Source organism: Dendrobates tinctorius, unplaced genomic scaffold, assembly GCF_039654945.1.
Source record: "Dendrobates tinctorius isolate UK_male_01 unplaced genomic scaffold, ASM3965494v1 ptg000111l, whole genome shotgun sequence".
Taxonomy (NCBI): Eukaryota; Metazoa; Chordata; class Amphibia; order Anura; family Dendrobatidae; genus Dendrobates; species Dendrobates tinctorius.
This window is the reverse complement of record NW_027361779.1, coordinates 16,228,113-16,255,948: the sequence shown is the minus strand read 5'-3', so window position 1 is coordinate 16,255,948 and position 27,836 is coordinate 16,228,113. Positions and strand designations below refer to the sequence as shown.

Genomic DNA, 27,836 nt, shown 5'->3' with positions numbered 1-27,836 from the left:
GTGATCTCGCTGGTGAGATCACTGTTGCATCACAAAACTTGTGACTCGGCAGCGATCTCGCTAGCGAGATCGCTGTGTGTGACGGGGCTTTATAGGTGCTTCTTTATTCACATGGTGTTATGCACAGAATTCTTCAAAAATTTAATTTGACAATCAAATGGGTTTTTCTTTTTCTGCATTAATATTTCAATATTTTAATGTATCGGTTGATTACCATTCGTCAAGGTCCGTTCCATCATCGTTGATTTTTTTATATATTTTACTGTTTTCTTGTCTTTCAGCTCAATTATTGTCATGGATGACAAAGCTTTTGACTGCTACCATTGTAAGAAATCCCTTTATGGTCAAAAATATACTGAGAGAGAAGACAATCCATACTGTGTCAAATGCTTTGAAAGCATTTTTGCAAATAAATGTGAAGGATGTAAAAACCCCATTGAATGTGATTCTAAGGTAAATGGGGGAATGTGAATAAACATAATCCAGTGATACGGAGATATTAGTAGAAATTAGTCTGTGCGGGTTTCTTAAAGTGTAATTCAGATTAAAGGGACTCAGTTTAGACAACCTCCTCCTCATATGGGATGGACCAGAGGTATTAGCATCTGAAATTTTGTCGGACGTGAATAATAATGATTTAAATTTAAAATTCAGTCAAAACTGTCAATAACAAAAAATAATTTTTGGACATTTTCCTCAACTTTGATCAGGATATGACTAGTGATTTCCCTGTACAGGAAGGAGACCGCTATGAATTCTCTATTGTATACAAACCTCATGTCACTCTAAAAAGGTTGTGGATAATATTCCTGTGGGGGAGGCTTATAGGTACAAACGCAATTGTACCTTAGAAACACAGAATAAAACGGAATCACACAGTTAAATAGATTAAGAGCACTTTATCCACAATGGACTTTAGATAGGGTAGAAAGTATAGTAAATGAGAAACTTTGACACATGCTGAAAAACAAAAAATTGTTACCAGAGGTTAAAAAATCCACCAAATTCTGCGACATTTGTTTTGACCTATAGCCCTCTAAGTGGTGCGATTAGCAAATTTATAAAAACTCATTCTTACACTATTTCAGGATAAAAAAAAATTAAATCCATCCTATCAAAACGCAGTGATTTGTAGCCAGAAAAGCAACAACGATTGGAGAAATTTTTTCGCCTAGTTTGTACTCAAATGAATCCCTAAGTTCCAATAACACCTGGTTATCAACTAAATGGTCATATAAATGTGGACATACCATTTGCACATGTTGCAAACCTATGCAGAACGCTAAATATTTTTCCTCATCAATGACAAATAGAACATGATATATACACATATATCAATTTTAATACTACATATGTAGTTTATTTGATTACTTGCAACCACCATATTGTATATTGCAGTGGGTGAACTACTACTCTCTTAAAAACCAGAAGAAGGTAGCATTTATCTGTTGCAGTCAACAAGTTATTATTCAAAAGCACTGCAGTATCAAAACATTTTTTAACAGTGCATAATGGGAATTTTTGAACCTTCAAAATGCAAAGGATTTAAAAGGTTAAAGGGAATCTGTCATCCCCCGGGACATAAATGACCTATTAATTTGGGCATACAGGTAATAGAAATGTTACACTATTCCTACCTGTATGCCTAATATTAGCGGTCTTGTTGTTAAGAAATGTTGTACTGTATTCTTTCTGAATGCTAAGGATTTCTTCCAGGTTCCGGGGCGTGCAGTGCCTGGAAGAAATCCCTGCCTTCTGTCTTCTTTGTAATACTATCCCTCTCCCATGCTAATAACACAAGAGTGCAGACTTTGGGTTTATGAAAATGTTTTCAAATCTAATGACTGATTCCTCTGTTTCCTTATGCCCTTATTTTAGAAAACTGCTATTTTTTTTTGTGCAAGCAAGATGAAGAAAAATCTTTACTGTACCCAAAAATGTACACAATATTATATATAAAAATGAATTGAACATTCATTCTGCAACTCTATTGAAAATTCTTCCACATTTTCCTTTTCTTTTCAAAGCTTCTTTTGATAGCTTTTCTCATATAGAAGTTCTGAGGATCTTCTCTGGGAGGCATCCAGCATTTGTCCCTTATCATGTTCACTTTCCATCTATCTTGGTATCGTCGTTCCATCTCCTTTATATCCTGATGAAATCTTTTTCCTTGTCCTTCGTTAACTGCACCAAGGTTTTCATTCCACATGGGGATGTAAAAAAATGTAACTTCAAATTGATCAGACAACACAATGCTTTGAAACGTTTTAGCATGTTCTCCACGATGGACTTACATTTTTGATCTTTGCTGTTACTTAGAAATTTCTTCATCAATCTCAAGCCCTTTCCTGAACAGCTTTCATTTCTAACATGTTGTCCTTCATGAGTTTACAAATATGGGGCGGCGCAGTGACTCTGTGGCGCTGGGGTCCTAGGTTCAAATCCCACCAAGGACAACATCTGCAAGGAGTTTGTATGTTCTCCCTGTGTTTGCATGGGTTTCCTTTGCATACTCCGGTTTCCTCCGAAAACTCCGGTTTCCCTCCCACATTCCAAAGACATGCTGATAGGGAATTTAGATTGTGAGCCTCATCGGGGACAGTGCCAATGACGTCTGTAAAGCGCTGTGGAATTAATGGCGCTATAGAACAGAACTTTCAGATCACATATTGACGATCCTTGAGTCTTGTAGATAAGTTTCTTGAGAATAAAGGCTTTCCTTCAAGTGCATACTTGCTGCCATTATGCAGTAGCACAGCTATCAAGACTTATTTTGTATGAATCAATAGTCTCCACTCACTCGCATTGTACTCAATGTTAATTTTTTTTTGTCAGCTCAAGAGCATCACTGCAATGCAATAGAGCACAGTCTTGAGAAAAGTATGGAAGGAATCCTTTTCTATACTTCTGTACCAGGAAGCATCCTGCATATACCTTTTCTCTGCTTCTGCATAATGAAAAACAGGTACCAGGAGCCAGCAGGTTCTTTTCCTTTAGTCTACAGCATATAAGTTCTGTAGAATATTTAGGAAGGTCCAAGTCTCTGACTAAATAATTTAATTTGAGCGTGAAAGTCTGTCGGAATCCTGCTCTTCGTATTCTTAATCTTCTGAATCAGGTGTATCTTCAAGTTTCTCTGGAGGTGAAGGGACAGGTATGCCTGGACTGTGAGGCACAGGGTGAATCATTGATGGGAGGTCCAGATATATAATTTACTTCATATTTTTAAGGTTGAATCAATCCACATTGCACATACAAAAGTAGCAATCACTATGATTTCACAGTTCGTTCTAAATTATTGGCACGCCAAAACGAAAGCTCTCTTTAGACATCGGTGCATGTGGAGACACCAACCTGTCCTAATCACCTTATTTTACACCAAAGTACACATGTTCCTTAGTTGTTTCTTCACAACAACCACAAATGTAGCAAAAGTTGTTGGGTGAATTACGACACCCCGATAGCCATTTTGATCATGTTGTTAGAAACAGAAGCTTAATCTGGCGTTTTGACTTTTTTTCTCGCTACACCGTTTAGCAGGTTAATACTTTTTTTATTGATAGATCGGCGAATCTGAGCGTGGCAATACCAAATAATGTGTATGTTTGATTTTTTTTATTGTTTTATTTTGAATGGGGCGAAAGGGGGTGATTTGAACTTTCATTTTTTTAAATTTTTTAAAATATTTTTGAAAACATTTTTTTTTTACCTTTGGCATGCTTCAATAGGTCCTCTGGTTGTCATGCCAACCAACCGGTGACCCGCGATCACGTGACGGGGTCACTGGTTGGCGGATTTATAGCCCGATGGCCAGAAGCACAAGTTAAATAGTGCTGTCAGCGGTTTTCAGTGGCATTTAACGGGTTAATAGCTGCGGGTGGATTGCGATTCAACCCACAGCTATTCCCGGCATGTCAGCTGTTCAAAACATGTCCCGGGAAAGACCTGAGCTCACTGTCGGAGCCCACATCAAAGGGAGGGAGCATGACATTGACATAAATTTACGCCCAACGTCGGAAAGGGTTAAACGAGTCCATTGAAACGTCCTTCTCTTTTCATGTTTTATGTAAGTATTCTATTAGGCATAACATTGTATGCCTCTACTCCTCCTTGGTCAGGACTCATCTGGAATACTGTGTCCAGTTCTAGGCACCACATTTTAAAAAAGACATTGAAAAATTGGAGCAAGTTCAGAGAAGAGCTACCAGGATGGTGAGCCTACTGTAAAGTATGTCCTACGAGGAAAGGTTAAAGAATCTGGGAATGTTTATCTTGCAAAAAAGAAGACTAAGAGGAGACTTAATAGCTGTCTACAAATATCTAAAGGGCTGTCACAGTGTATATGGATCATCCTTATTTTCATTTCCACATGGAAACATGAGACGCCATGGAATGAAACTTAAAGGGAGAAGCTAGAGATTAGATATTAGAAACAACTTTTTGACAGTGAGGGCGATGAATGAGAGGAACAGGCTGCCACGAGAGGTGACGAGTTCTCTTTCAATGGAAGTCTTCAAACAGAGGCTGGACAGAGATCTGTCTGAGATGGTTTAAGGAATCCTGCGCTGTATTGAGCAGGGGGTTTGACACGATGACCCTTTAGGTCCCTTCCAACTATAACATTCTATGATTTTATGTATAATTTTTGCCTGGAGTGTAAAACCTAACTTTAAAGAGTACCTATCATCAAAAATCACCCCTCGTATTTGTTTCATTTGTAATATATTAAAATAACATTTCTAATTATAATCCATGAAAAACATTAGGTAAAGGCATTTGCACACCATATGAAGGGTGAGCCCATTGTATGCAAATCGTCGAATTTCTGAATCGTTCCCGAAAGTTACCACATACCTAGTAGCACAACATTGTCACTTCAAAGCACAAAACGGATCTATCTGCTCAGAACAGCGTGATCTCCCTGCTTAGAGCAGAAAAATCATGTTTGGTTCTATTGCATAAAATAAAATGTGCGCTCAGCAGTAAGGGACACAGTTTTACTTTATTAGAAGAGTTTTCGCTGCCGATGCGCAACACTTCACTGTCCATGCATGTCACATTGTGTGATAGTGATGGATGTGAAGCGCTGTGGAGCTGTAATGAAAACTTCTCTAATATAGTAAAACTGAGTCCCTAACAGCAGCACAGACATTATCATTCACTCGATCAGTGAAATGGTCTCTGCACTAAGCGGAGAGATCTCAGCATAATTTGCAAGATCCTGCCGTTTAGTCATAAGAGAATGTGGAGTGCCTGATAATGTGTGCACATTGGGGCCCTAGTTTTATTTTAGTAGACAATTTTTCATTGCTGGTCCATAGCATTTCACTGTCTATCACTATCACACTGCTCTCTGCTGTAATTGGCATGAGAACGGTTTCTTCTGCCTACACATGAGCATTAGAAGTGTGCATGGTGCAAGAGGATCAGTGAAAAGATATGCCATACCCAATATGGCAGCATGCATCCATTGAAAAGTATATTACATATCAAAGATTTTTAGAGAGATACTGACTTTCAAAGAAGTATCTATAACAAGTAAACACACATATACAGTCATAGCTGTAAGTATTGGCACTCTTTAAATTGTTCCAAAAAATGAAGAATTTTTCCCAGAAAATTATAGCAATTACACATGCCCACTTTTGCGGTTTACTACGAAATTATGCCCAATTTGCCTTTTTCTCTCTATTTGATGTGTTGTTCCAATACCCACAAAGCAAATAAACACATGTATAAAAAACATGTGTAATTGTAATAATTTTCTGGAAGAAATACTTCATTTTCTGGAACAATTTTAAGGGTGCCAACACTTTTGGCCTATAATACACACACATACAGTATATATATATATACTGTAGTAGGGATTTGTACTCACTCAGATGCGCTAGAGGAAAACAGGAGGTGTGCTTTAAAAAAAATGTCCAGCGGGTTATTTACGCCATAAACCCAGCAGCAACAAAAAATGGTAACCGGCTTTCAGAGCAGGCAAAGCAACACAATACTGTCCTTAGCCAGGCACTGCTCCCTCAGGCCTGTGGGCACACAGGCTGGGCAATGTCCAGCATGCAGGCTTGGTCTGGAGCTACACACATAGGAGTCCTTCTACCTCACAAGACACAGGCCATGTGCCAAACAACAGCCTCCATTATGTAACCACAACTACCCATATACCTCCCCTGTAACCACACCCACAGGTGAGGTATATGGGTAGCCAGACCGCCCATCTCTCATAGCTACCCACAACCCAGACCCAGGTGCACTAAACAACATCCTAGTGCTTACGTGCACTAAAGCAAAATACTTTGGATTGCATCACAGGGAGCAGCCATCTCTGCAACACATACCTCCCATTGACTACACGACCATTAACCTCCTTACATACCTCCCCCTCTGCCTAAATTTGTGGGGCTTGGCACCTTCCATTACCCGACCAGAGACTCTTCTCGGTCGCCTTTGATAGTACATCTGTCTGTCAAAACCAGGCTCTGTCACCAGTGGAAGAGTCCTGAGAAGAGAATTTGCATATTCCCAGTGCCTTCTGGGATAAATGAAGAGTCTCCGCGAGCTCAACGATCACTGGATTTTGGCCATTGCAACTGAAAAGAGGAAATCGGTAAACCAGGGAAAGATTCGGGAGGAGAGAATTTGCATATTCCCAGTGCCTTCTGGGATAAATGAAGAGTCTCCGTGAGCTTAACGATCACTGAATTTTGGCTCATTTTTCATCTCTTTGAAATCTCTTTAACAATAACACTATGGAAGAGGCCAGGAGCCATTTGGTGAGCTGCATTTCTTGCTAAATTTTCACTGACTTACCAGTGGTAAAGTCAAACTTCACATGCCACAAATGCAAGCTTGTGTTTCCCTGTTGGAGGAAAAGTTGCAAAATCTTGAAGACAGGTTAGCTACATTGAAGATCATTAAGGAAGGTGAAGAGTTCTTATACAGAGCAGAATTATCTCTTTATGTTACAGAAAGAGAAGAAATTCGAAGTGCACTAAAGAAACAGAGGATTGGAAACATGTGACCCAGAGAAGCAGGAGGATCGGGAGGCACCAACACTGCTAAGGAACCAATACCAGGCTCTTACAGTGGAGAACGATGAAGAAATACATCAGGATAAGACTTTGCCCACAAAGACCAACCATGTATGCCTTCAGAATCCACCTGGATGAAGAAAAAAAAATGTTGTGAAGAAGAAACAGAGAGTGGTGGTCATGGGGGATTCACTGTTGAGAGGAACAGAGGCCGCTGTCTGCAGAAGGGATATAACCTCAAGAGAAATGTGCTGTCTTCCAGGTGCAAAAATTAAAGATGAGTCTGACAGGATATCAGGACTCTTCAGACCTACAGGTGACTACCCATTCCTGCTAATACATGTGGGGACTAATGACACCGCAAGAAACGACCTGGAAACAATCTGCAGAGACTTTGAAAACTTAGGCAAGAAAGTGAAAGAACTTGGAGCGCAGGTGGTCTTCTCTTCCATCCTCCCAGTAGATGGCCATGGAACAAGGAGGTGGAGTAACATTCTGCAGGTGAACAACTGGCTACGTCGATGGTGTCGTCAGCAAGGATTTGGATTTCTGGATTATGGAGTGAATTACCTATACAATGGACTACTTTCTAGAGATGGGGTGCGCCTTACGAAGACTGGAAAACGTATTTGGAAGTCGCCTAGCTACACTCATCAGGAGAGCTTTAAACTAGAACAATGTGGGAAGGGAAGCAAAAGGCCAGAAAAAGCCATACACCTGACAAATGCTATTGAGAACTCTGCTATTAGAAGTGGGAGGAAAGAACAAAGACAAAACTATTTAAATAATAAAAATATTGGAGAAAGAGAAAATAATCACAAACTAAAATGTTTCTATACTAATGCACAAAGCATGGGCAACAAACAAGGAAAATTGGAACTAATAACGCAGGAAAAGAAATATGATGTCATTGGAATCACTGAAACTTGGTTAGACAATACACATGATTGGAATACAAGGCTAGTAGGATACAACTTATTTGCAAGAAACAGACTTGATAAATGAGGAGGAGGTGTCGCATTGTATGTTAGAAACGCATATATCTGCACAGAGATTGAAGCTTCAGAGACTGGGAGTTCTGTGGAAACTGTTTGGGTAAGAATACAAGGACAGAACAATGGAAAGGACACCATTGTAGGCGTTTACTACAGACCGCCTTTGCAAGCTGAAGATATGGATGAACTCTTTATGCATCAAATGGCCAAGTTCTCCAAAAAATATGACATAATTGTCATGGGAGATTTCAACTATCCAGACATTTGTTGGGAATCTCTCTCAGGCAAAACTAGCAGGTCAAGGAAATTCTTATCCTCTCTTGCTGACAACTTTATCTTCCAAAAGGTAGGGGAGAAAACAAGGGGAACTGCTACCTTGGATCTAATCCTTATAAACAGGCAGGAAATGGTTGAAGAGGTAAAAGTGTCTGGGACCCTAGGAGGTAGCGATCATGCTATTTTAGAATTTTGGATAACTAGAGGAGGAAGACCTGTGAAATGTCATGGGGCAGTAGGGAAAAGGCTGGAGACATGGAACCTGGGCCCCTGAGCTGCCCCTCAGGCTAAGGAGGTGCCCTGACTTTCCTTAACTTGGGGGTACACTTGATGGTAGTGAGGCCCATGTCCCCGACCTGTCCCTATCTCCTGTTTAGCCCTGAGTTAAACCCACAACCCCCTCCCCAGGAGGTGAGACAGGGAGTAAAGTGAACTGCACCAAATAACACACAAGGGAAAATAAAGCAGACACCATGGGGTTAAAGCAACTAAAAACCCAAACTTAGCTTTATCTGCTGCCAATGCTGGAAGCAGCAGAGAAAGGCACCCCATCAGCATCCAGCAGCAACTCCACTGCTCCAGATAAGCTGAACCCCCTCTCCACCAGGTAGGTCCAGTCTTCACCAAGGTTGGTTAGCAAATGACCAGTATTACCAACAAGGAGCTAAGCACCTGATGACCTTTTATAGGAAGGAGGGGGTTGGTCACCACCTGCTGGCTAATTAAACATGTAGTAACGCCAGCGGCCACCGTAGGAAGAAAAATCCAGCAGCCGACCAACTGCAGTTGTAGTAACACCAGCGGCCACCGGGGGCATAACCCACCAGCAGACCAACTACAGTTGTAGTAACACCAGCGGCCACTGGGGGCAAAAACTAACATTAACCCTCCCCGATGGACTGAAAGGAAAAACGTTTATATCAGGGAATCCGGACTCTGACACAGATCCAAACATGGATCGTGATATGAAGACTCAGACGTCAAGGTTAGATTTCAGAAAGGCAGATTTTAAGGGATTCAGAAAGAGAATTGGAGGGATCCAATGGCTGGATATCCTTAAGGACAAAAATGTCCAGGAAGGATGGGAAATCTTGAAAAATGAAATTCTCAAAGCACAATTGTTAACAATTCTGAAAAGAGGGAAGAATAGGAAACATTTAAGGAAACCAGGATGGATGAACACAGAACTTAAGCACTTGCTAAAAAGGAAGAAAGAAATGTTTATAAAATGGAAAGAGGGAGGCATAGCTAAAGAAGAATATAATGCTGTCTGCAGAACCTGCAGGGCACGAATCAGATTATCTAAAGCTGACAATGAATTGAGGCTTGCAAGAGACGTCAAAAGCAATAATAAAGGATTTTGGGGATATGTCAAAAGTGAAAGAAAAGTCAAAGATGCTATAGGATTTTTACAGCATGAAAATGATGAAATGGTAAGACAGGATGTTGAGAAGGCTGAATGTTTAAATTCCTATTTTGCATCTGTTTTCTCTCTGAAAGGAAATGTAACATCAACTGTTCTTCACTGTCCTATTAAGGGAATAGAAGAATCCAGGATATCTATAAACAAAAAGATAATGAGGAAAAGCTAACCTAAATGAATTCAAGTCTCCAGGTCCAGAAGAATTACACCCCAGAGTACTGAAGGAGATAGCAGAAGAAATTTTTGAACCCCTCTCCATAATCTTTTAAAATTCTTGGAGAACAGATGTCCCAAAAGACTGGAGAAGAGCAAATGTTGTTCCTATCTTCAAAAAGGGGAAGAAGGTGGACCCAGGACTGAAGGAGATAGCAGAAGAAATTTTTGAACCCCTCTCCATAATCTTTGAAAATTCTTGGAGAACAGAAGTCCCAAAAGACTGGAGAAGAGCAAATGTTGTTCCTATCTTCAAAAAGGGGAAGAAGGTGGACCCAGGCAACTATAGGCCGGTGAGTCTGACTTATATACCAGGAAAGATCTTTGAACAAATTATTAAACAACATGTATGTATGTACCTTGATAAGAAAGAAGTGATTAAACAGAGTCAGCATGGGTTTGTAACTAATAAGTCATGTCAGACTAACTTAATTTCCTTCTATGACAGAATCACTGATTGGGTGGATCAGGGAAATGCTGTAGATATAGTATATATTGACTTCAGCAAAGCATTTGGCAAAGTATCTCACACAATCCTTATTGAAAAAATGACTAAGTATGGCATGGACAAGGCAACTGTTAGGTGGATTCATAACTGGCTTAGTGATCGGACCCAAAGAGTGGTCGTAAATGGCTGCACATCCATTTGGAAGAATGTCTCAAGTGGGGTACCACAGGGCTCTGTCCTGGGCCCTGTATTGTTCAAAATCTTTATCAACGATTTAGATGAAGGAATTGAGGGTAAACTGATTAAATATGCTGATGACACAAAGCTAGGAGGGATAGCTAATACTAGAGAAGAGAGAGAGGATTCAAAAAGATATAAATAAACTGGAGAAGTGTGCAGCAACTAACAGAATGGTTTTTAACTGGGAAAAATGCAAAGTACTACATATGGGCAATAGAAATTAAAAAAAGCATATACAGAATTGGAGGAATAGGGCTAAGCAACAGCACATGTGAAAAAGACTTGGGTATACTAATAGATCACAGACTTAATATGAGTCAACAGCGTGATGCAGCAGCAAAAAAGGCAAATGCAATTCTAGAATGTATTAACAGAAGCATACAGTCTAGATCACGTGAAGTCATTACTGCCCTCTACTCCTCTTTGGTCAGACCTCATCTGGAATACTGTGTCCAGTTTTGGGCACCATGTTTTGAAAAAGACATCAACAAACTGGAGCAAGTTCAGAAAAGAGCGACCAGAATGGTGACCGGTCTGCAAACCCTGTCTTATGAGGAAAGGTTGCATGATTTGGGAATGTTTAGCTTGCAACAGAGAAGACTGAGAGGAGACTTAATAGCTGTCTACAAATATCTCAAGGGCTGTCACATTGTAGAAGGATCATCTTTATTCTCATTTGCACAAGGAAAGACTAGAAGCAATGGGATGAAACTGAATGGGAGGAGACACAGATTAGATATTAGAAAAAACTTTTTGACAGTTAGTGTGATCAGTGAGTGGAACAGGCTGCCGCGAGAGGTGTTGAGTTCTCCTTCAATAGAAGTCTTCAAACAGAGGCTGGACAGACATCTGTCTGAGATGATTTAGCGAATCCTGCCTTGAGCAGGGGGTTGGACCAGATGGCCCAGGAGGTCCCTTCCAACTCTACGATTCTATGTTTCTTATTAAGGATGTGCACAAGTGTGAACTGAACATTATTTGCTATGTACTTGTGTGAATTGGACATTTAATGCTGTGAGGTAACGCATTAAATAGACTTTTGTGTTGGAACTTTGTTGGGTCACTGCCTCGTCACTGCGTAAGTGTGCTACCACTGCAGTACAATATATATATATATATATATATATATACAGTCATGGCCAAAAGTATTGACACCCCTGCAATTCTGTCAGATAATATTCAGTTTCTTCCTGAAAATGATTGCAAACACAAATTCTTTGGTATTATTATCTTTATTTAATTTGTCTTAAATGAAAAAACACAAAAGAGAATGAAGCAAAAAGCAAAACATTGATCATTTCACACAAAACTTCAAAAATGGGCCGGACAAAAGTATTGGCACCCTCAGCCTAATACTTGGTTGCACAAGCTTTAGCCAAAATAACTGCGACCAACTGCTTCCGGTAACCATCAATGAGTTTCTTACAATGCTCTGCTGGAATTTTAGACCATTCTTCTTTGGCAAACTACTCCAGGTCCCTGATATTTGAAGGGTGCCTTCTCCAAACTGCCATTTTTAGATCTCTCCACAGGTGTTCTATGGGATTCAGGTCTGGACTCATTGCTGGCCACCTTAGAAGTCTCCAGTGCTTTCTCTCAAACCATTTTCTAGTACTTTTTGAAGTGTGTTTTGGGTTATTGTCCTGCTGGAAGACCCATGACCTCTGAGTTAGACCCAGCTTTCTCACACTGGGCCCTATATTATGCTGCAAAATTTGTTGGTAGTCTTCAGACTTCATAATGCCAAGCACATGGTCAAGCAGTCCAGTGCCAGAGGCAGCAAAGCAACCCCAAAACATCAGGGAACCTCCACCATGTTTGACTGTAGGGACCGTGTACTTTTCTTTGAATGCCTCTTTTTTCTCCTGTAAACTCTATGTTGATGCTTTTGCCCTAAAAACTCTACTTTTGTCTCATCTGACCAGAGAACATTCTTCCAAAATGTTTTAGGCTTTTTCAGGTAAGTTTTGGCAAACTCCAGCCTGGCTTTTTTATGTCTCGGGGTAAGAAGTGGAGTCTTCCTGGGTCTCCTACCATACAGTCCCTTTTCATTCAGATGCCGACGGATAGTACGGGTTGACACTGTTGTACCCTTGGACTGCAGGGCAGCTTGAACTTGTTTGGATGTTAGTGGAGGTTCTTTATCCAACATCCGCACAATCTAGCATTGAAATCTCTTGTCAATTTTTCTTTTCCGGCCACATCTAGAGAGGTTAGCCACAGTGCCATGGGCTTTAAACTTCTTGATGACACTGCGCACGGTAGACACAGGAACATTCAGGTCTTTGGAGATGGACTTGTAGCCTTGATATTGCTCATGCTTCCTCACAATTTGGTTTCTCAAGTCCTCAGACAGTTCTTTGGTCTTCTTTCTTTTCTCCATGCTCAATGTGGTACACCCAAGGACACAGGACAGAGGTTGAGTCAACTTTAATCCATGTCAACTGGCTGCAAGTGTGATTTAGTTATTGCCAACACCTGTTAGGTGCCACAGGTAAGTTATAGGTGCTGTTAATTACACAAATTAGAGAAGCATCACATGATTTTTCGAACAGTGCCAATACTTTTGTCCACCCTCTTTGTTATGTTTGGTGTGGAATTATATCCAATTTGGCTTTAGGACAATTCTTTTTGTGTTTTTTCATTTAAGACAAATTAAATGAAGATAATAATACCAAAGAATTTGAGTTTGCAATCATTTTCAGGAAGAAACTGAGTATTATCTGACAGAATTGCAGGGGTGTCAATACTTTTGGCCATGACTGTATATACACACATATATAAACACATATAACACACACGTAAAATTTCTGCAGAGCGGTAGTTGCGATTGAGCTGCTGTCTGTTTGCGCTCTGGCACTTTACAGGCAAGGGGTGTCCCAGTCCTAGTGTGCTGTGGGGTTTGGGGTGTATCACAATACCTTGTAGGCCGCAGGCCTCCGCTGCCTTCAGGCTTCCATCTTCAGGATCTGCCACACACAAGGCATGGGACACCAGATACTTTGCAACATTCAAACTTTTACTGAGCAGTCCAAGTTTATCAGGTGGGTACAGGTGAGTTAGGGCACAACAATTCAGACTTCCTTCCTCCTTAGTACAACTCCTCTTCTGTTCTGCCACACATCTATTCCAGACTACCCCCAATCTGACTGCATCAGCCCCAGATTTGTTTTCCACAGCAGCAGTGCACCCAGGAATGGCAGCCTGCATCTCATGTAACTCCATGTCCACTAACCTCGCGCTGTTGAAAGACCAGGCCCGCTCCATGGTACCTGGCCCAAGCCCAAGCCCTGGGATCCAGACGTTGTTTTAATGTCCATCAGGAAATTCCATTTGGCCGCCCATGGCCCTGAGCGTTTGGCCTATGCTGCCCCTAGCAACCCACCCCACCTGAACTCCCTCTAACCAGGAACTGCCTACCTTCTTATCAGCACTAGTGTCCACCACTGGGCCAATCCTAGCCTTAACCATTTCCTGTCTTACATGCTAACCTATTAGGTTATGTGCACACAGTGCGTTTTTGATGAGTTTTCGCAGTGTTTTTTTCCACATGGAAATGGGGCGAAAAAATGCTATGGAATCCTTATGCAAGCTAATTCAATGACAATCCTGTTTTGTGCACATGATTAATAATTTTCCTTAAGTATTTGCGGTGCGTTTTTTTCTGCAGCATGTCAATTATTTTTGTGTTTCTGCAATGTTTTTTCACTCATTGACTTCGATTGAGTCAGTCAAATCTGCAGCAAAAACGCAGGTATAAAAATGTTTGCGGATTTGCTGAGTTTTTGTTTGCGCTTTACCGGCTTCCCATGATGTTTCTCACGCTGTCATCTGTGTGACAGCATGGGAAACACCGGTGTAGTAGTTCTTATCAGCGGTAACACTACTGCCGGAAAGACAGTCGTTCAGAACGCTGCAGGGTTACGCTGTCAGATGTCATCATGACCCTGCCGCTGTGACTGTGACCCGCGGTAACAAACCGTCAATACTGACGGTCAGAGCGCTGCGGGATCATGCTGTCAGATGTCAGCATGACACTGCAGCTGTGACCTGCGGTAATGGTATCGCAGACTGTGTCAGAGCGCTGTGGGATCAAGCTGTCAGATGTCAGCATGACCCCGCAGCTGTGACTGTGACCTGAAGTGGTGACCTGCAGTAAAAAGTTTACCGCAGATCAGCTGGCATGGACTGATGAGACTACTGCTCCCATCGGGCTATGTCTGCTGTCACTGATAACAGTGCAGCTGATGGGAGATATAGTATAATCTGCTGGCACTTGTGCTCACAGTTAAAAAAAAAGTAAAGTAGTAAAATAATTGCATACACATTCGCATAAAAATAAAACCCATTATATTCACCTAACGCCCAATCCCCTATGCCCTCGTCTCCTAGAAAAAATGTAAAATAAAACGCCAACATATACTCACCTGTCCACCGTAGTCCATGTAATCCTGAGTGTCCCATGGCGATCTCACGTGCGGAACAGTCACATTGCGAGATGTGACTGCTCTACCCAGCCGCCAGCGATACACTGACAGGAGTTCTCCGGAGTCCATCAGCTGATCAGCTCCGGTGATCTTTTACGGCATCACTGCTGTGTGAGAAAGTTCTCACGGCAGCTCAGTGATACACTGTCTTTGTGACTGATGTGACTGCTCTCAAAGTGATCAGGATCCTCATGGGACATTATGGATTATCTTCTCGGCGGAAAGGTGAGAAATATTGTGGCTAATTGTTTTATTTTTGCTGCAGGAGACGTTGGCTTTGGTGGATTAGGCGTTCAATGAGTATGGTTTAATTAAGATTCATTAAAGGAGTCTGTGTCATTATTTCAAATAAAGGACTTTATTCTAGGTGTCTGTGTTTTTATATAATTTCACCAATGCAATTTTTTTTTTTTCATTTTTTTTTCTTTAACCCCTTAACCCCCAAGGGTGGTTTGCACGTTCATGACCGGGCCAATTTTTACAATTCTGACCACTGTCCATGCAAAAAATGTAATAAGTAACATTTCCCACAAGTTTACTTTACATCAGCACAATTTTGGAACCAAATTTTTTTTTTGTTAGGAAGTTATAAGACCAGCGATTTCTCATTTTTGCAGCACCATTTTATTTTTACGGACCACATCACATTTGAAGCCACTTTGAGGGGTCTATATGATAGAAAATACCCAAAAGTGACACCATTCTAAAAACTGCACCCCCATAAGGTGCTCAAAACCACATTCAAGAAGTTTATTGACCCTTCAGGTGCTTCACAGGAATTTTTTGAATATTTAAAATAAAATGAACATTTAACTTTTTTTCACAAAAAAAATATTTCAGGCTCAATTTTTTTTATTTTACCAAGGGTAAAAGGAGAAATTGGACTGGAAAAGTTATTGTGCAATTTGTCCTGAGTACGCTGATATGTGGGGGGGAACCTGACAGAGCTCAGAAGGGATGGAGCGCCGTTTGACTTTTTCAATGCAAAATTGGCTGGAATTCAGATCGGACGCCATGTCACGTTTGGGGAGCCCCTGATGTACCTAAACAGTGGAAACCCCCCACAAGTGACAACATTTTGGAAACTAGACCCCCCAAAGGAACTTATCTAGATATGTGGTGAGAACTTTGAACCCACAAGGGCTTCACAGAAGTTTATAACGTACAGCGGTACAATTAAAAAATCTTATTTTTTCCACAAAAATGATCTTTTCACCCTCAATTCTTACTTTTCCAAGGGTAACAGGACCCTCAAAGTTATTGTGCAAATTGTCCCGAGTACGCTGATACCCCATATGTGCATGTAAATGACTATATGGGCGCATGGCAGAGCTCGGAAGGGAAGCAGCGCCATTTGACGTTTTTGGCTGGAATTGAGATCGGACACCATGTCGCGTTTGGAACGCCCCTGATGTACCTAAACAGTGTAAACCACCCACAAATGACACCATTTTGGAAACTAGACCCCCTAAGGAACTTATCTAGATGTGTGGTGAGCACTTTGAACCCCCAAGGGCTTCACACAAGTTTATAATGCCCGGGCGTGAAAATAAAAAAATCGTAGTTTTCCACAAACATGATCATTTAGTTCCCCAATTTTTTTATTTTACCAAGGGTACCAGGAGAAATTGGACCCCAAAAGTTGTTGTCCAATTTGTCCTGAGTACGCTGATACCTCATATGTGGGAGAAAACTACTGTATGGGCACACGTCGGGACTCGGAAGGGAAGTAGTGACGTTTTGGAATGCAGACTTTGATGGAATGTCTGCGGGTGTCATGTGCATTTGTAGAGCCTCTGATGTGCCTAAACTATTGAAACTCCCCACAAGTGACCCCATTTTGGAAACTAGACCCCCCATGGAACTTATCTAGATGTGTGGTGAGCACTTTGAACCCCCAAGTGCTTCACAGAAGTTTATAACGCCCAGGCATGAAAAAAAAAAATCGTATTTTTTTTCCACAAAAATGATATTTTTGCCCCCAATTTTTTATTTTCCTAAGGGCAACAGGAGAAATAGGACCCCAAAAGTTGTTTTGCAATTTGTCCTGAGTAGGCTGATACCCCATATGTGGGGGTAAAACACTGTTTGGGTGCATGGCAGAGCTTGGAAGGGAAGCAGCGCCATTTGACTTTTTCAACTCAGAATTGGCTGGAATTGAAATCAGATGCCATGTTGCGTTTGGAGAGCACCTGATGTGCCCAAACAGTGGAAACCCCCCAATTCTAACTCCAACCCTAACCCCAACACACCCCTAACCCTAATCTCAGCCCTAACCCTAGCCCTAACCCTAACCCTAATGGGAAAATGGAAATAAATACATTTTTTTAAGTTTATTATTTTTCCCTAACTAAGGGGGTGATAATGGGGGGTTTGATTTACTATTCATGGCGGTTTTTATATTTGGCAGCTATCATACGCTAAAAGACGCTTTTTATTGTAAAAATAGTTTTTGCATCACCACATATTGAGAGCTATAATTTTTCCATATTTTGACCCACTGAGTCATGTGAGGTCTTATTTTTTGCGGGACAAGTTGACGTTTTTATTGGTATCATGTTCAGGCATGTGACATTTTTTGATTGCTTTTTATTCCGATTTTTGGGATGCAGAATGGACAAAAACCAGCGTTTCATGAATTTCTTTCTGGGTGGTGCGTTTACACCATTCCGCGTTCGGTAAAATTGATAAAGCGGTTTATTCTTTGGGTCAGTATGGTTACAGCGATACCTCATTTATGTCATTTTTTTATGTTTTGGCGCTTTTATGCAATAAAAACAATTTTATATATAAAAAATAATTATTTTTGCACCGCTTTATTTTGAGAGCTATAACTTTTTTAGTTTTTTGCTGATGATGCTGTATGGTGGCTCGTTTTTTGTGGAACAAGATGATGTTTTCAGCGGTACCATGGATATTTATATGCGTCTTTTTGATCGCGCGTTATTGCACTTTTTGTTTGGCAGTATGATAATAAAGCATTATTTTTTGCTACGTTTTTTATATTTTAAGGGTTTCACTAAAGGGGTTAACTAATGGGACAGTTTTATAGGGCAGGTCATTACGGATGCGGCGAAACCAAATATGTGTACTTTTATTGTTTTTTTTTATTTCCAAAAGATGAATTTATTAGGGAAGATTTTTTCTTTTTTTAATTTATTTAGCGATTTTTTTTTTGATGAATTTATTAGGGAAGATGAATTTATTAGGGAAGATTTTTTCTTTTTTTAATTTATTTAGCGATTTATTTTTTTTAATTATTTTTACACTTTTTTTTTAACTTTAATAGGTTGTCCCGGGGGGACATCACTGTCCTGTGACAGATCGCTGATCAGCGATCTGTCACAGGCATTGAAGCAGACTTCCTCCTGCCTGGGCTTTGCAGGCACTGAGGAATCCAGCTCCCTGCAGGCCCCCGAAGGTCCCCGTCGCCATCTTGGATCCGGGGACCTGCAGGGAAGGAGCCCCCCTCAGCAGCGCTGCACATTGCGCTGCTGTGGGGGGCTCAGGGAAGCACGGAGGGAGCCCCCTCCCTGCCGATGCTTCCCTTTAACCCCGGTACACCGTGATCGTGTTTGATCGCGATGTGCAAGGGGTTAACGTGTCGGGGGCGGTCCGTGACCGCCCCTGACACATTGTGCCGGATGTCAGCTGTGATAATCAGCTGACACCCGGCCGCGATCAGCGGCGCTCACCACGTGGGCGCCGCTGATCGCTGTGACGTACTATCCCGTCCCTGGGAATTAAGTCCCAGGGCACATGGACGGGATAGTACGTCACATGGCAGAAAGGGGTTAAAATTAACAGTTTATGTCTGGTTACAGCCTTCTTACATAAGCTACATGTGTTTGTGTGTGTTTGTGTTTACTTTTCAGCTTAGTAATGAGGGTGTCAGGCTGACACCTTTTCATTACTAAAGGCCCCCTTACACATAACGATGTCCCAGCAATCCCACCAACTATCCGACATGGATGGGATCGCTGGGACATCGTTAGGCTGATCGCTGGTGAGCTGTCACATAGACTGCCCCTCCAGCGATCAGGACCAGCGAGCAAGCTGGTTTCCAATGTAAACAGCGGGTATCTAAGAGCCGCGCGGCTCTTGGTTACCCGCTGTTTACCTTGGAAACCAGTGTGCATGCTGGTTTCTAGGGTAAACAGTGGGTATCTAAGAGCCGCACGGCTCTTAGATACCCGCTGTTTACATTGGAAACCAGCGTCCAGCGTCGCTGATCGCTGGTCTCTCGCTACCACACGCAGCGATGCATGCTGGCCAGTGGGAGACCAACCATCAACAAACGGCCCAGGACAATGGAGCACGATCAGCGTTACCTGGTGGGGGGGCGGTCGATGATCCATGTCACACACAGCGATTTCGCTGGCGAGATCGCTGTGGCGTCACAAAATCAGCGATCTCGCTGGCGACATCGCTGTGTGTGACGGGGCCTTAAGCCTAGAGCTAGGTGTCAATGACAGCTGCTGACACCAAGCCCTAATCCCATTACCCTGATGCTACACTATCAGAATGAAAAACGTGGTGTTGAACCAAGAAATTACATCACAAAACTTTTTTTAAAATATCTTTATTTAGCTCAAAAAAGCCTTCATTACTATACCAAACTGCATTAAAAAAATGCATACAAAAAACGCATTCAAAAAAGTGCTTTTTTGCAGCAGCATTTTTCCTGCCAAGAGATGCAGAAACCGTGCGGAAATTTCTGCAAGCAAATACTCAACATGCACACATAGCCTTATGCTTGTGCTGTATTCTATGCTGTCTTAAACTTTTCATTATGCATTAACACTTTATGTCCTGTACTGTACATCACCATAATACAGTACATTATATCACATTACATTAGACATACGTTACTTCAGATATAAAACTGCATGGCGGTATTCACACAGTGCATCTGTTCCCTTCAGAGACAGGAACAGGGTAAGACAGTCCACATCCCTACACATGTAAATGAAAATTTGCTTATTCAGCTGCGTCGATAATGTCTGTTGTATCAGTGATGTCTTCTGGACAAAATGCATTCTGAAATTTCAGATTTCTAAAATCTCATGCACATGCTGCTTATTTTTTCTTGCAGATTTGAACCATCAATACGTTTTCTCAAAACTGCATTATGTCCATTCTTCCAGCATTTTTCTAGTGATTTTCAGTCATTCAAATAAATTGGGAAAAAAATACAAGTAAAAACGCACGCAAAGACATTTTACACCGCATTTTTCTGCCAAAACTTGAGTATGTGCAGATTTTTCTGCGGTGAAAAACAAAATTTGCACATACTCTAATGAAGGTTTATTTTTCTTCCAGGATCTTTCCTATAAAGACAGCCATTGGCATGAAGCTTGCTTTAAATGTGTCAAGTGCACGAGTTCTTTGGTGGAGAAGCCATTTGCTGCCAAGGATGAGCTCCTGCTGTGTATTGACTGCTACTCTACTGAGTATTCTGCAAAGTGTTTTAACTGCAAGGCCACCATAATGCCTGGTAAGACTCATCTCTCTGCAGATCACTAAAGCAAAACCATATAAATCATCAATTTTTTTCTCATGTGGCACATATCCCTTAGCCAGGTAGGTTTACCTCCTAGGTAAGGAGTTCTTCATTCTCATCCATTTTTGTGTGTTGTAATGGTGGCCGTCCACATTCGGTTGAGCATTATGTTCTGCATGGAGGGAAGTACCCCACTGCCTGCCACCTCTGAGTGTATTTTCAGGAAGTAAGGGGCGTTTAAATTCAATGTGACCAATCTTTTCTGATATCATTTGTCACAGGAGAGTTAGACCATGCTAGTTGGTCACCTCACCAGTCTTCCCGGAAATCAATGGGACTGGCTGACTTTAATCTCAAGTATATGGGTACCTTACTGTAAGTGATTCACGTCATGGTGCAGAAGTCATTTATGTATTAATTTATATAATGACTGAGGTTAGGTGAATCTCCTAGATCTTATCATAGAATCATAGATCTTGTTCAAGTTAACTGGATCTGGTATGATTCATGCATTGTCTATATCAAGTCAATATGAAAAACAGAATTACAAATATAAGAAAAAAAAATAGCTGCAGTAAGAAATTAAAGTAAACAATATAGTTAAAGTCACCCTCCATAATAATGGTAGAAGCATACACAGATTATAATTTTCTGGAACAACTTGTGTCTTGTAAATATTAATGAGTCACTGTTAATACAAATATGAATGCCCTGTTAGACCCTCCATAGTCACTTTCATGGTAAAGACAGTCTTGTCTCAGCAACTTGGTAAGTAGACTGTTTAAAGGGGTTGTCAAGGCTTTTCACAAAAGTCTGGAGTCACTAAGTGAGTGTATATTCACAAATCATCACTTTACACGCAGTTCTGTGAGGATTCTCCAGCGCCGTTGGCGAGAATGTGGTGTTTGCAGGTACACAGGATACAGTGATGAGTCGCGAGACAATTTGGTGCTTTCTATAATAACGTTTATAAGACTAGAGGGAACTTTCCTCAGTCACGGCCTGATCACCAAAAGGGGTAACACGGGTTGCCGTCTCAGGGGCTCTATACAAGCAAACACAAACGGGTAGAACACGACTACTTCCGGCAATAGCCAGTCACTATAGGGCCGCGGTATGGCCGACTACGGGTCCTTAAATATATAGTCAACTTAGCCGTCCAGACGTCCCTCGCCGTTCGGGTTGGTGGTCTTTCGGCGTAGTAGTTGCTGGGCCCAGTTGATGAGGCGTTGGCGAATTCTTCATGCACTCCGGCGCGCTGATGACACTGGAGCCCCACAGGCCCCGGCGGAGTCCTTGGACGGATGGGCCGCAGCCCCCGGACTGGGGCAAGCGGCAGCGATGTGTGGTGGCGAATGACAGGCCACCTGCGCAGCTAACGGCTGCGACAGGGAGTCCACGGTCAGCAGAAGCCCGGCCCCTGCTGCGGACCGGAGCGGGACAGTGGTGGCTGCCGACGGCACTGGGCTTGCTGCGACCACAGGTGAGGGCAGAGCGGCTGCGGGCAGCGGGAGACAGGCCGCAGCTGCGGGCAGGAGCGAGGCGGCAATGGCCGCTGGTGGCCGCGGGCAGGCTTCAGCCGTGGGCAGGAGCGAGGCGGCAACGGCCGCTGGTGGCCGTGGGCAGGCCGCAGCCGCGGGCTGGAAGAAGGCGGCGGTGGCCGCTGGTCGACACTGGGCAGCGGTTCTCGGACGGTCGTCTAGGTGCCGTCCCACTGATGTCCAGGGGAAGTATCTCTCCTGTCTCTGGCCTCCTTCCTGGCTCTGGTGAGTTGCTCTGGCTCTCAGTCGCTCCCACGATCTCCTGCTCCTTCTGTCTCGTTCTGCTGACTCATCGTCCCGGGAATTCCCCGCCTCCTTTATACTGGTCCCTCCCCCAGCTCATCTGTCTGTCACATCGGTCCATCTCCGAACTCTGTCCCCTGGAAACAGTTTCCCCCGGAACCCAGGTGACGGTCCCCTTGGTTCTGACCCGGACACTCGACGGGGACCCTCTCTCCCACACTCCCCCACCCTGTATGCTCGCCAGTCCTCGGGTGAGGACTTTAGTAGACTCGAGTTAGTCTTTGGAGATGACAGTTCTTGTCGCCATAAGAACTGGTCCTTTTCGTAACGTTCAGGGGGTTTGCCAGCTGTTGACCGCTCGGAGCGTCTAAGTTCGACCGGGGTGGAGCTTTCTGGGTGGTGGATGGTGGTGGGTTGGTCGATTCTGGCAGGCTAGCTGGGTCCGCTGCAATGTCATTACTTGGAGGGCCCGCGGATGTGACTGGGAAGTCCTCTTCGTCATCCAGGTCCCAGGCCGTTGACGGGGGGTCGGGGACCTGAGTGATCGGCTCGGGTCGCATGGGATCAGTGGATGCACAGGGGTGCAACATATTTCGGTGCACAGTACGAGTGAGAGGTGCACCGTCTCTTTCCGATTGTATTTCATACACAGGCCCTTCAGGGCTTATCCGGCGCAACACTCGGTACGGGTTCTCCTCCCACCGTGGTTCTAACTTGTTTGGGGGCATTGATCTATTACGAGTACCCGATCCCCAGCCTGGAAGTCAATTGGTGGGGGCAGCGCTCCCCCGGGTGTTCTAGATCTTGGAGCTTTGTATGGACGATTCGGTGGAGGGTCTGCAGCCAGTGCCGGTGGTTTCGGACCCACGAGCATAGTCCGGTCCAGGGTAGAGGTTCCTCCGGGTTTAACTCCACTTCTGTGATTCCTTTGCCTTCCCGTCCAAACAGCAATGAGTAGGGGGTGTAACCAGTCACCCGGTGCACCCGTTTATTATATACCCACACCAGCTCAGGGACGTATTCAGGCCAGCGGGCCTTTCGGTCGCTCTCCAGGGTATGCAGCATTTGGATTAGTGTCCAATTGAATTGTTCACAGGCTCCGTTTCCCTGCGGGTGGTATTGTGTAGTGCGAGACTTATCGATACAGTAGAGATGATGTAGTTCTTCCCTTTATACTGGTCCCTCCCCCAGCCCATCTGTCTGTCACAATGGTCCGTCCCCAAACTATGTCCCCCGGAAACAGTTTCCCCTGGAACCCAGGTGACGGTCCCCTTGGTTCTGACCCGGACACTCGACGGGGACCCTCTCTCCCACAAGAATATGACTGAGAGTATACGATATGCATACGTTTATCCACATTCTAACCACAGTTATGCTCAAAAGTTTGCGTACCTCAGCCGAATTTTTGCTTTCTTGACCTTTTATCAGAGAATATGAATGAGAACACCAAAACTTTTTCTCCACTCACGGTTTGTGGTTGGGTGAAGCCATTTATTGTCAAACTAATGAGTTTACTCTTTTTAAATCATAATGACAACCCAAAACATCCAAATGACCCTGATCAAAAGCTTACATACCCTGGTGATTTTGGCCTGATAACATGCACAGAAGTTGACACTAATGGGTTTGAATGGCTACTAAAGTTAACATCCTCACCTATTTGGTTGTAATCAGTGTTTGCATAAAAACTGAGTGAGTTTCTGGTATCCAGACAGACTCTTGCCTCTTTCATCCAGCCACTGACGTTTCTGGATTGTGAGTCATGGGAAAAGCAAAATAATTATCAACTCAACGGATCTACGAGAAAAGGTAGTTGAACTGTATAAAAACAGGAAAGAGATACAAAAAGATATCCAAGGATTTGATAATGCAAGTCAGCGGCGTGCAAACTGTAATTAACATATGGAAAATCAGGGGCTTTGTAAAAACAAAACCACGGTCAGGTAGACTAACAAAAATTTCATCCACAACTGCCAGGAAAATTGTTCAGGTTGCAAAGAAAAACCCACAAATAACATCAGCTGAAATACTGGACTCTCTAAAAACTAGTGGTGTGACTGTTTCAAGATATATAATAAAGAGGCACTTGAATAAAAATGGGCTGCATGGTCAAGTCGCCAGAAGAAAGCCATTACTGCACAAATGGCACAAAGTATCTCGCCTACAATATGCAAAACAGCACAGAGATAAGCCTCAAAACTTCTGGAACAAGGTAATTTGGAATGATGAGACCAAAATTGGACTTTTTGGCCACAACCATAAACATTACATTTGGAGAGAGGTCAACAAGGCCTATGATGAAAGGAACATCATTCCTACTGTAAAGCACAGAGGTGGATCGCTGATGTTTTGGGGATGTATGAGCTACCCAGGCACAGGAAACTTGGTAAATGTTAAAGGAAATATGAGTGCAGCACATTATCAGCAAATACTGGATGCAAATTTGCAATCATCAGCCTGGAAGCTGCCTGGAAGCTGCGTATGGGACGTGCTTGGACATTCCAACATGACAACGATCCAAAAAACAAGGCCAAGTCGACCTGTCTTTGGCTACAGCAGAACAAAGTGAAGGTTCCGGAGTGGCCATTTTAGTCCTGTCCTCAATATCATTGTCTTGCAGTATGCTTATCGCATACTTGCAGTCATATGACTGAACAGTCTTGCCACCAACATCAGAGAATCCTGACAGCATGTGCTGTGCCAGATGTGAGGATTCACAAGTCTGGAGTCACAGAATAACTGCAAACATTTGTGAAAAGCCTGGACAACCCCTTTAATATTTTGGCATAGTGTTTGCCTTTGTTTCCTCCAATTTTCTTCAACACTTCAAAGACACACTGATAGGGAATTTAGATTCTGAGCCCCAATGGTGACAGTGATGTCAGTAAAGCGCTGTGGAATTAATGGTGCTATGTAAATAAGTAAAAATAATAATTAAATATTTAATCTTTAACCTCTTTCTGACATTAGATGTAATAATCAATCCGTGTGCCCTGAGCCTATTTGTCCAGGGACAGATTACTACATCTGCACGATCGCCCGCACCATGCTGTGGAAGCGATCAGCTTGCAAAAAATGATTGTCCAATAGTGGGATAAAGTAAAACAAAGTTTTAAATAATTGTAAAAATATTTAAAAAAATCAAAAATAGAAAAATCAAAAGATATTGTATCTAAATAAATATTTAGATGAAAAAAATAAAAAAAAAGTACACAGATTTGGCATCTCCGCATCCGCAAACACCCGACCTATAAAACTTTCCTACTAGTTAACCCCTTTAGTGAACACCATAAATAATTATTTTTTCAATAAAATAGTTTTTATTGTATAAAAGCACCAAAGCATAAAAAAACTATATAAATGAGGTATTGCTATAATCGTACTGACCTGATGAATAAAACTGCATTATCAATTTTAAAACACACGGAATGGCATAAACCCGCCCAAAAGAAATTCCTGAATTGCTGGTTTTTGTTCATTCTGCCTCCTAAAAATCGGAATAGAAAGCGATCAAAAAATGTCATGTGTCCAAAAATGGTACCAATAAAAACGTCAGCTCAGCCCGCAAAAAACAAGACCTCACATGACTGTCAGCCAAAATATGGAAAAAATATAGCTCTCAAAATGTGGTAATGCAAAAACTATTTTTTGCAATAAAAAGCGTCTTTTAGTGTGTGACAGCAGCCAAATATAAAAACCCAAAATAAATCATGTATGGCTGTAATCGCACCGACTAGAAGAATAAAGTCGCCTAATCACTTCTACCGCATGAGGAATGGCATAAAAAAATAAATAAAACCAATTCTACACATGCTGTTGATTTTTTCATTCTGCCTCCCAAAGATCGCGGTAAGGCTCGGCGCACATTTATCCTGTGCTTTGTGCTGAACGCTTACAAAGGGGTTTCAGTGTAAATCTCTGAAATACGTGATTCATACGGAACCTCTGGCAGAAGATTTCCTATAATGAGGCAGATGGAGGCACTGTGGATGCCGTCTGACCTGTGATCCGGTGGTGTCCGTCTTTTTAGGATTGCATAAAAGTGCCTTAGGCAACAGTTTTGTGCACTTCTGAAAGGAAGAACACCGCTGAACAGAGGCCAGATGGACTCGAGAGTAACTATGCTACCTCATTATAGTGAATGTGGTGTCAATATGATCACTGCACCTTTAGATCAATTCATTGGGGAGTGTCGTTTGTAAAATGAGTTCACATATAGAGGGTTTCTGTTCTGGTGCCTCAGGGGCTCTGCCAATGTGACATGGAACCCTCAAACCATTCCAGCAAAAGCTGAACTCTAATATAGCACCTCTTCCCTCCTGAGCTTTGCACTGTGCCTCAAAATAGAACAATAAAGATGGTGAACAGCAGCATCCTATACATCTAAATAATCAGAAAAGTTAGTCTTATTTATAACCTGCTTACTATCAATCATGGGCAATAATCGGATCAGTCACTCACAAATACATTGCAACGTGGAGACCACATATACGACCAAAGATCCATATAATAAAGCAAAAATTCTTTATTAATAAGGCATAAGACGGGATACACGGAGAACACGTGCAAAACGCAAGCAAAAAAGTGCAACAGTGCAAAGAGGATGTACTGACCCACAGATAACCACCATAGATATGTATGTATTTTTTTTACTAGAATGTATAATCAAATATCCCCCATAATACTTTCATATAGAAAAAATGAGGTAAGAACCTAGAGGGGAAACAAAACCAAAAGGTAGTGGGCAGTCAGTATGATGTGACCATCCCAAGTATGAGAATGCTGACTATAATTAGAGCAGCAAAAAACCAGTCTCTAAGCATGGTCAAAAAATGTATGTTCCTAGGTCGCATAACATCACATCTCCACTAGATGTCAGTATGCCCCTACCCCAATATAAAGTAATTGTCAACTGACCACTTATTCTAAAAGGGGAGAACATCCCGAGATCACAATTACCTCAGATGCGGTGGTGGTCTAAATGGCAGTCCAGATCAGCGCATCAACCCGATGCACGTTTCTGAGAAAGACTCCTTCGTCATGATGCACTGTTGCACTTTTTTGCTTGTGTTTTGCACATGTTCTCCATGTATCCTGTCTTATGCCCTATTTAATAAAGAATTTTTGCTTTATTCTATGGATCTTTGGTCATATATGTGGTCTCCACACCCCCGTTGCACTGTGCCTCAAAAGTAGTATTTTCCCACATATGGGGTATCGGCGTACTTTGGAGAAATTGCACAACAAAACGTATGGTGCAATTTCTCCTGTTATCCTTATCAGAATGCAATATTTTGTGCTAAAAACATCTTTGTGGGGAAAATTAGATTTTTTTTATTTTAACGGCTCAACGTCATAAACTTCTATGAAGCACCTGAGGGTTCAATGTGCTTACAACATACCTAGATCAGTTTCCTGAGGGGTGTA

General features: G+C 42.3%; 1 protein-coding gene across 1 annotated transcript in view; it reads left to right on the top strand.

Annotated features, from left to right (window-relative positions):
• The first annotated feature begins 287 nt into the window (after positions 1-287).
• The window catches only part of FHL5 (four and a half LIM domains 5), a 48,400-nt gene continuing 20,851 nt past the window's right edge, over positions 288-27,836 (top strand). The window contains exons 1-2 of the mRNA XM_073589535.1: positions 288-453; positions 20,445-20,619. Coding sequence (XP_073445636.1) covers positions 295-453; positions 20,445-20,619 — 334 coding nt within the window. The 5' untranslated portion in view covers positions 288-294. The remainder of the gene's footprint in view (positions 454-20,444; positions 20,620-27,836) is intronic.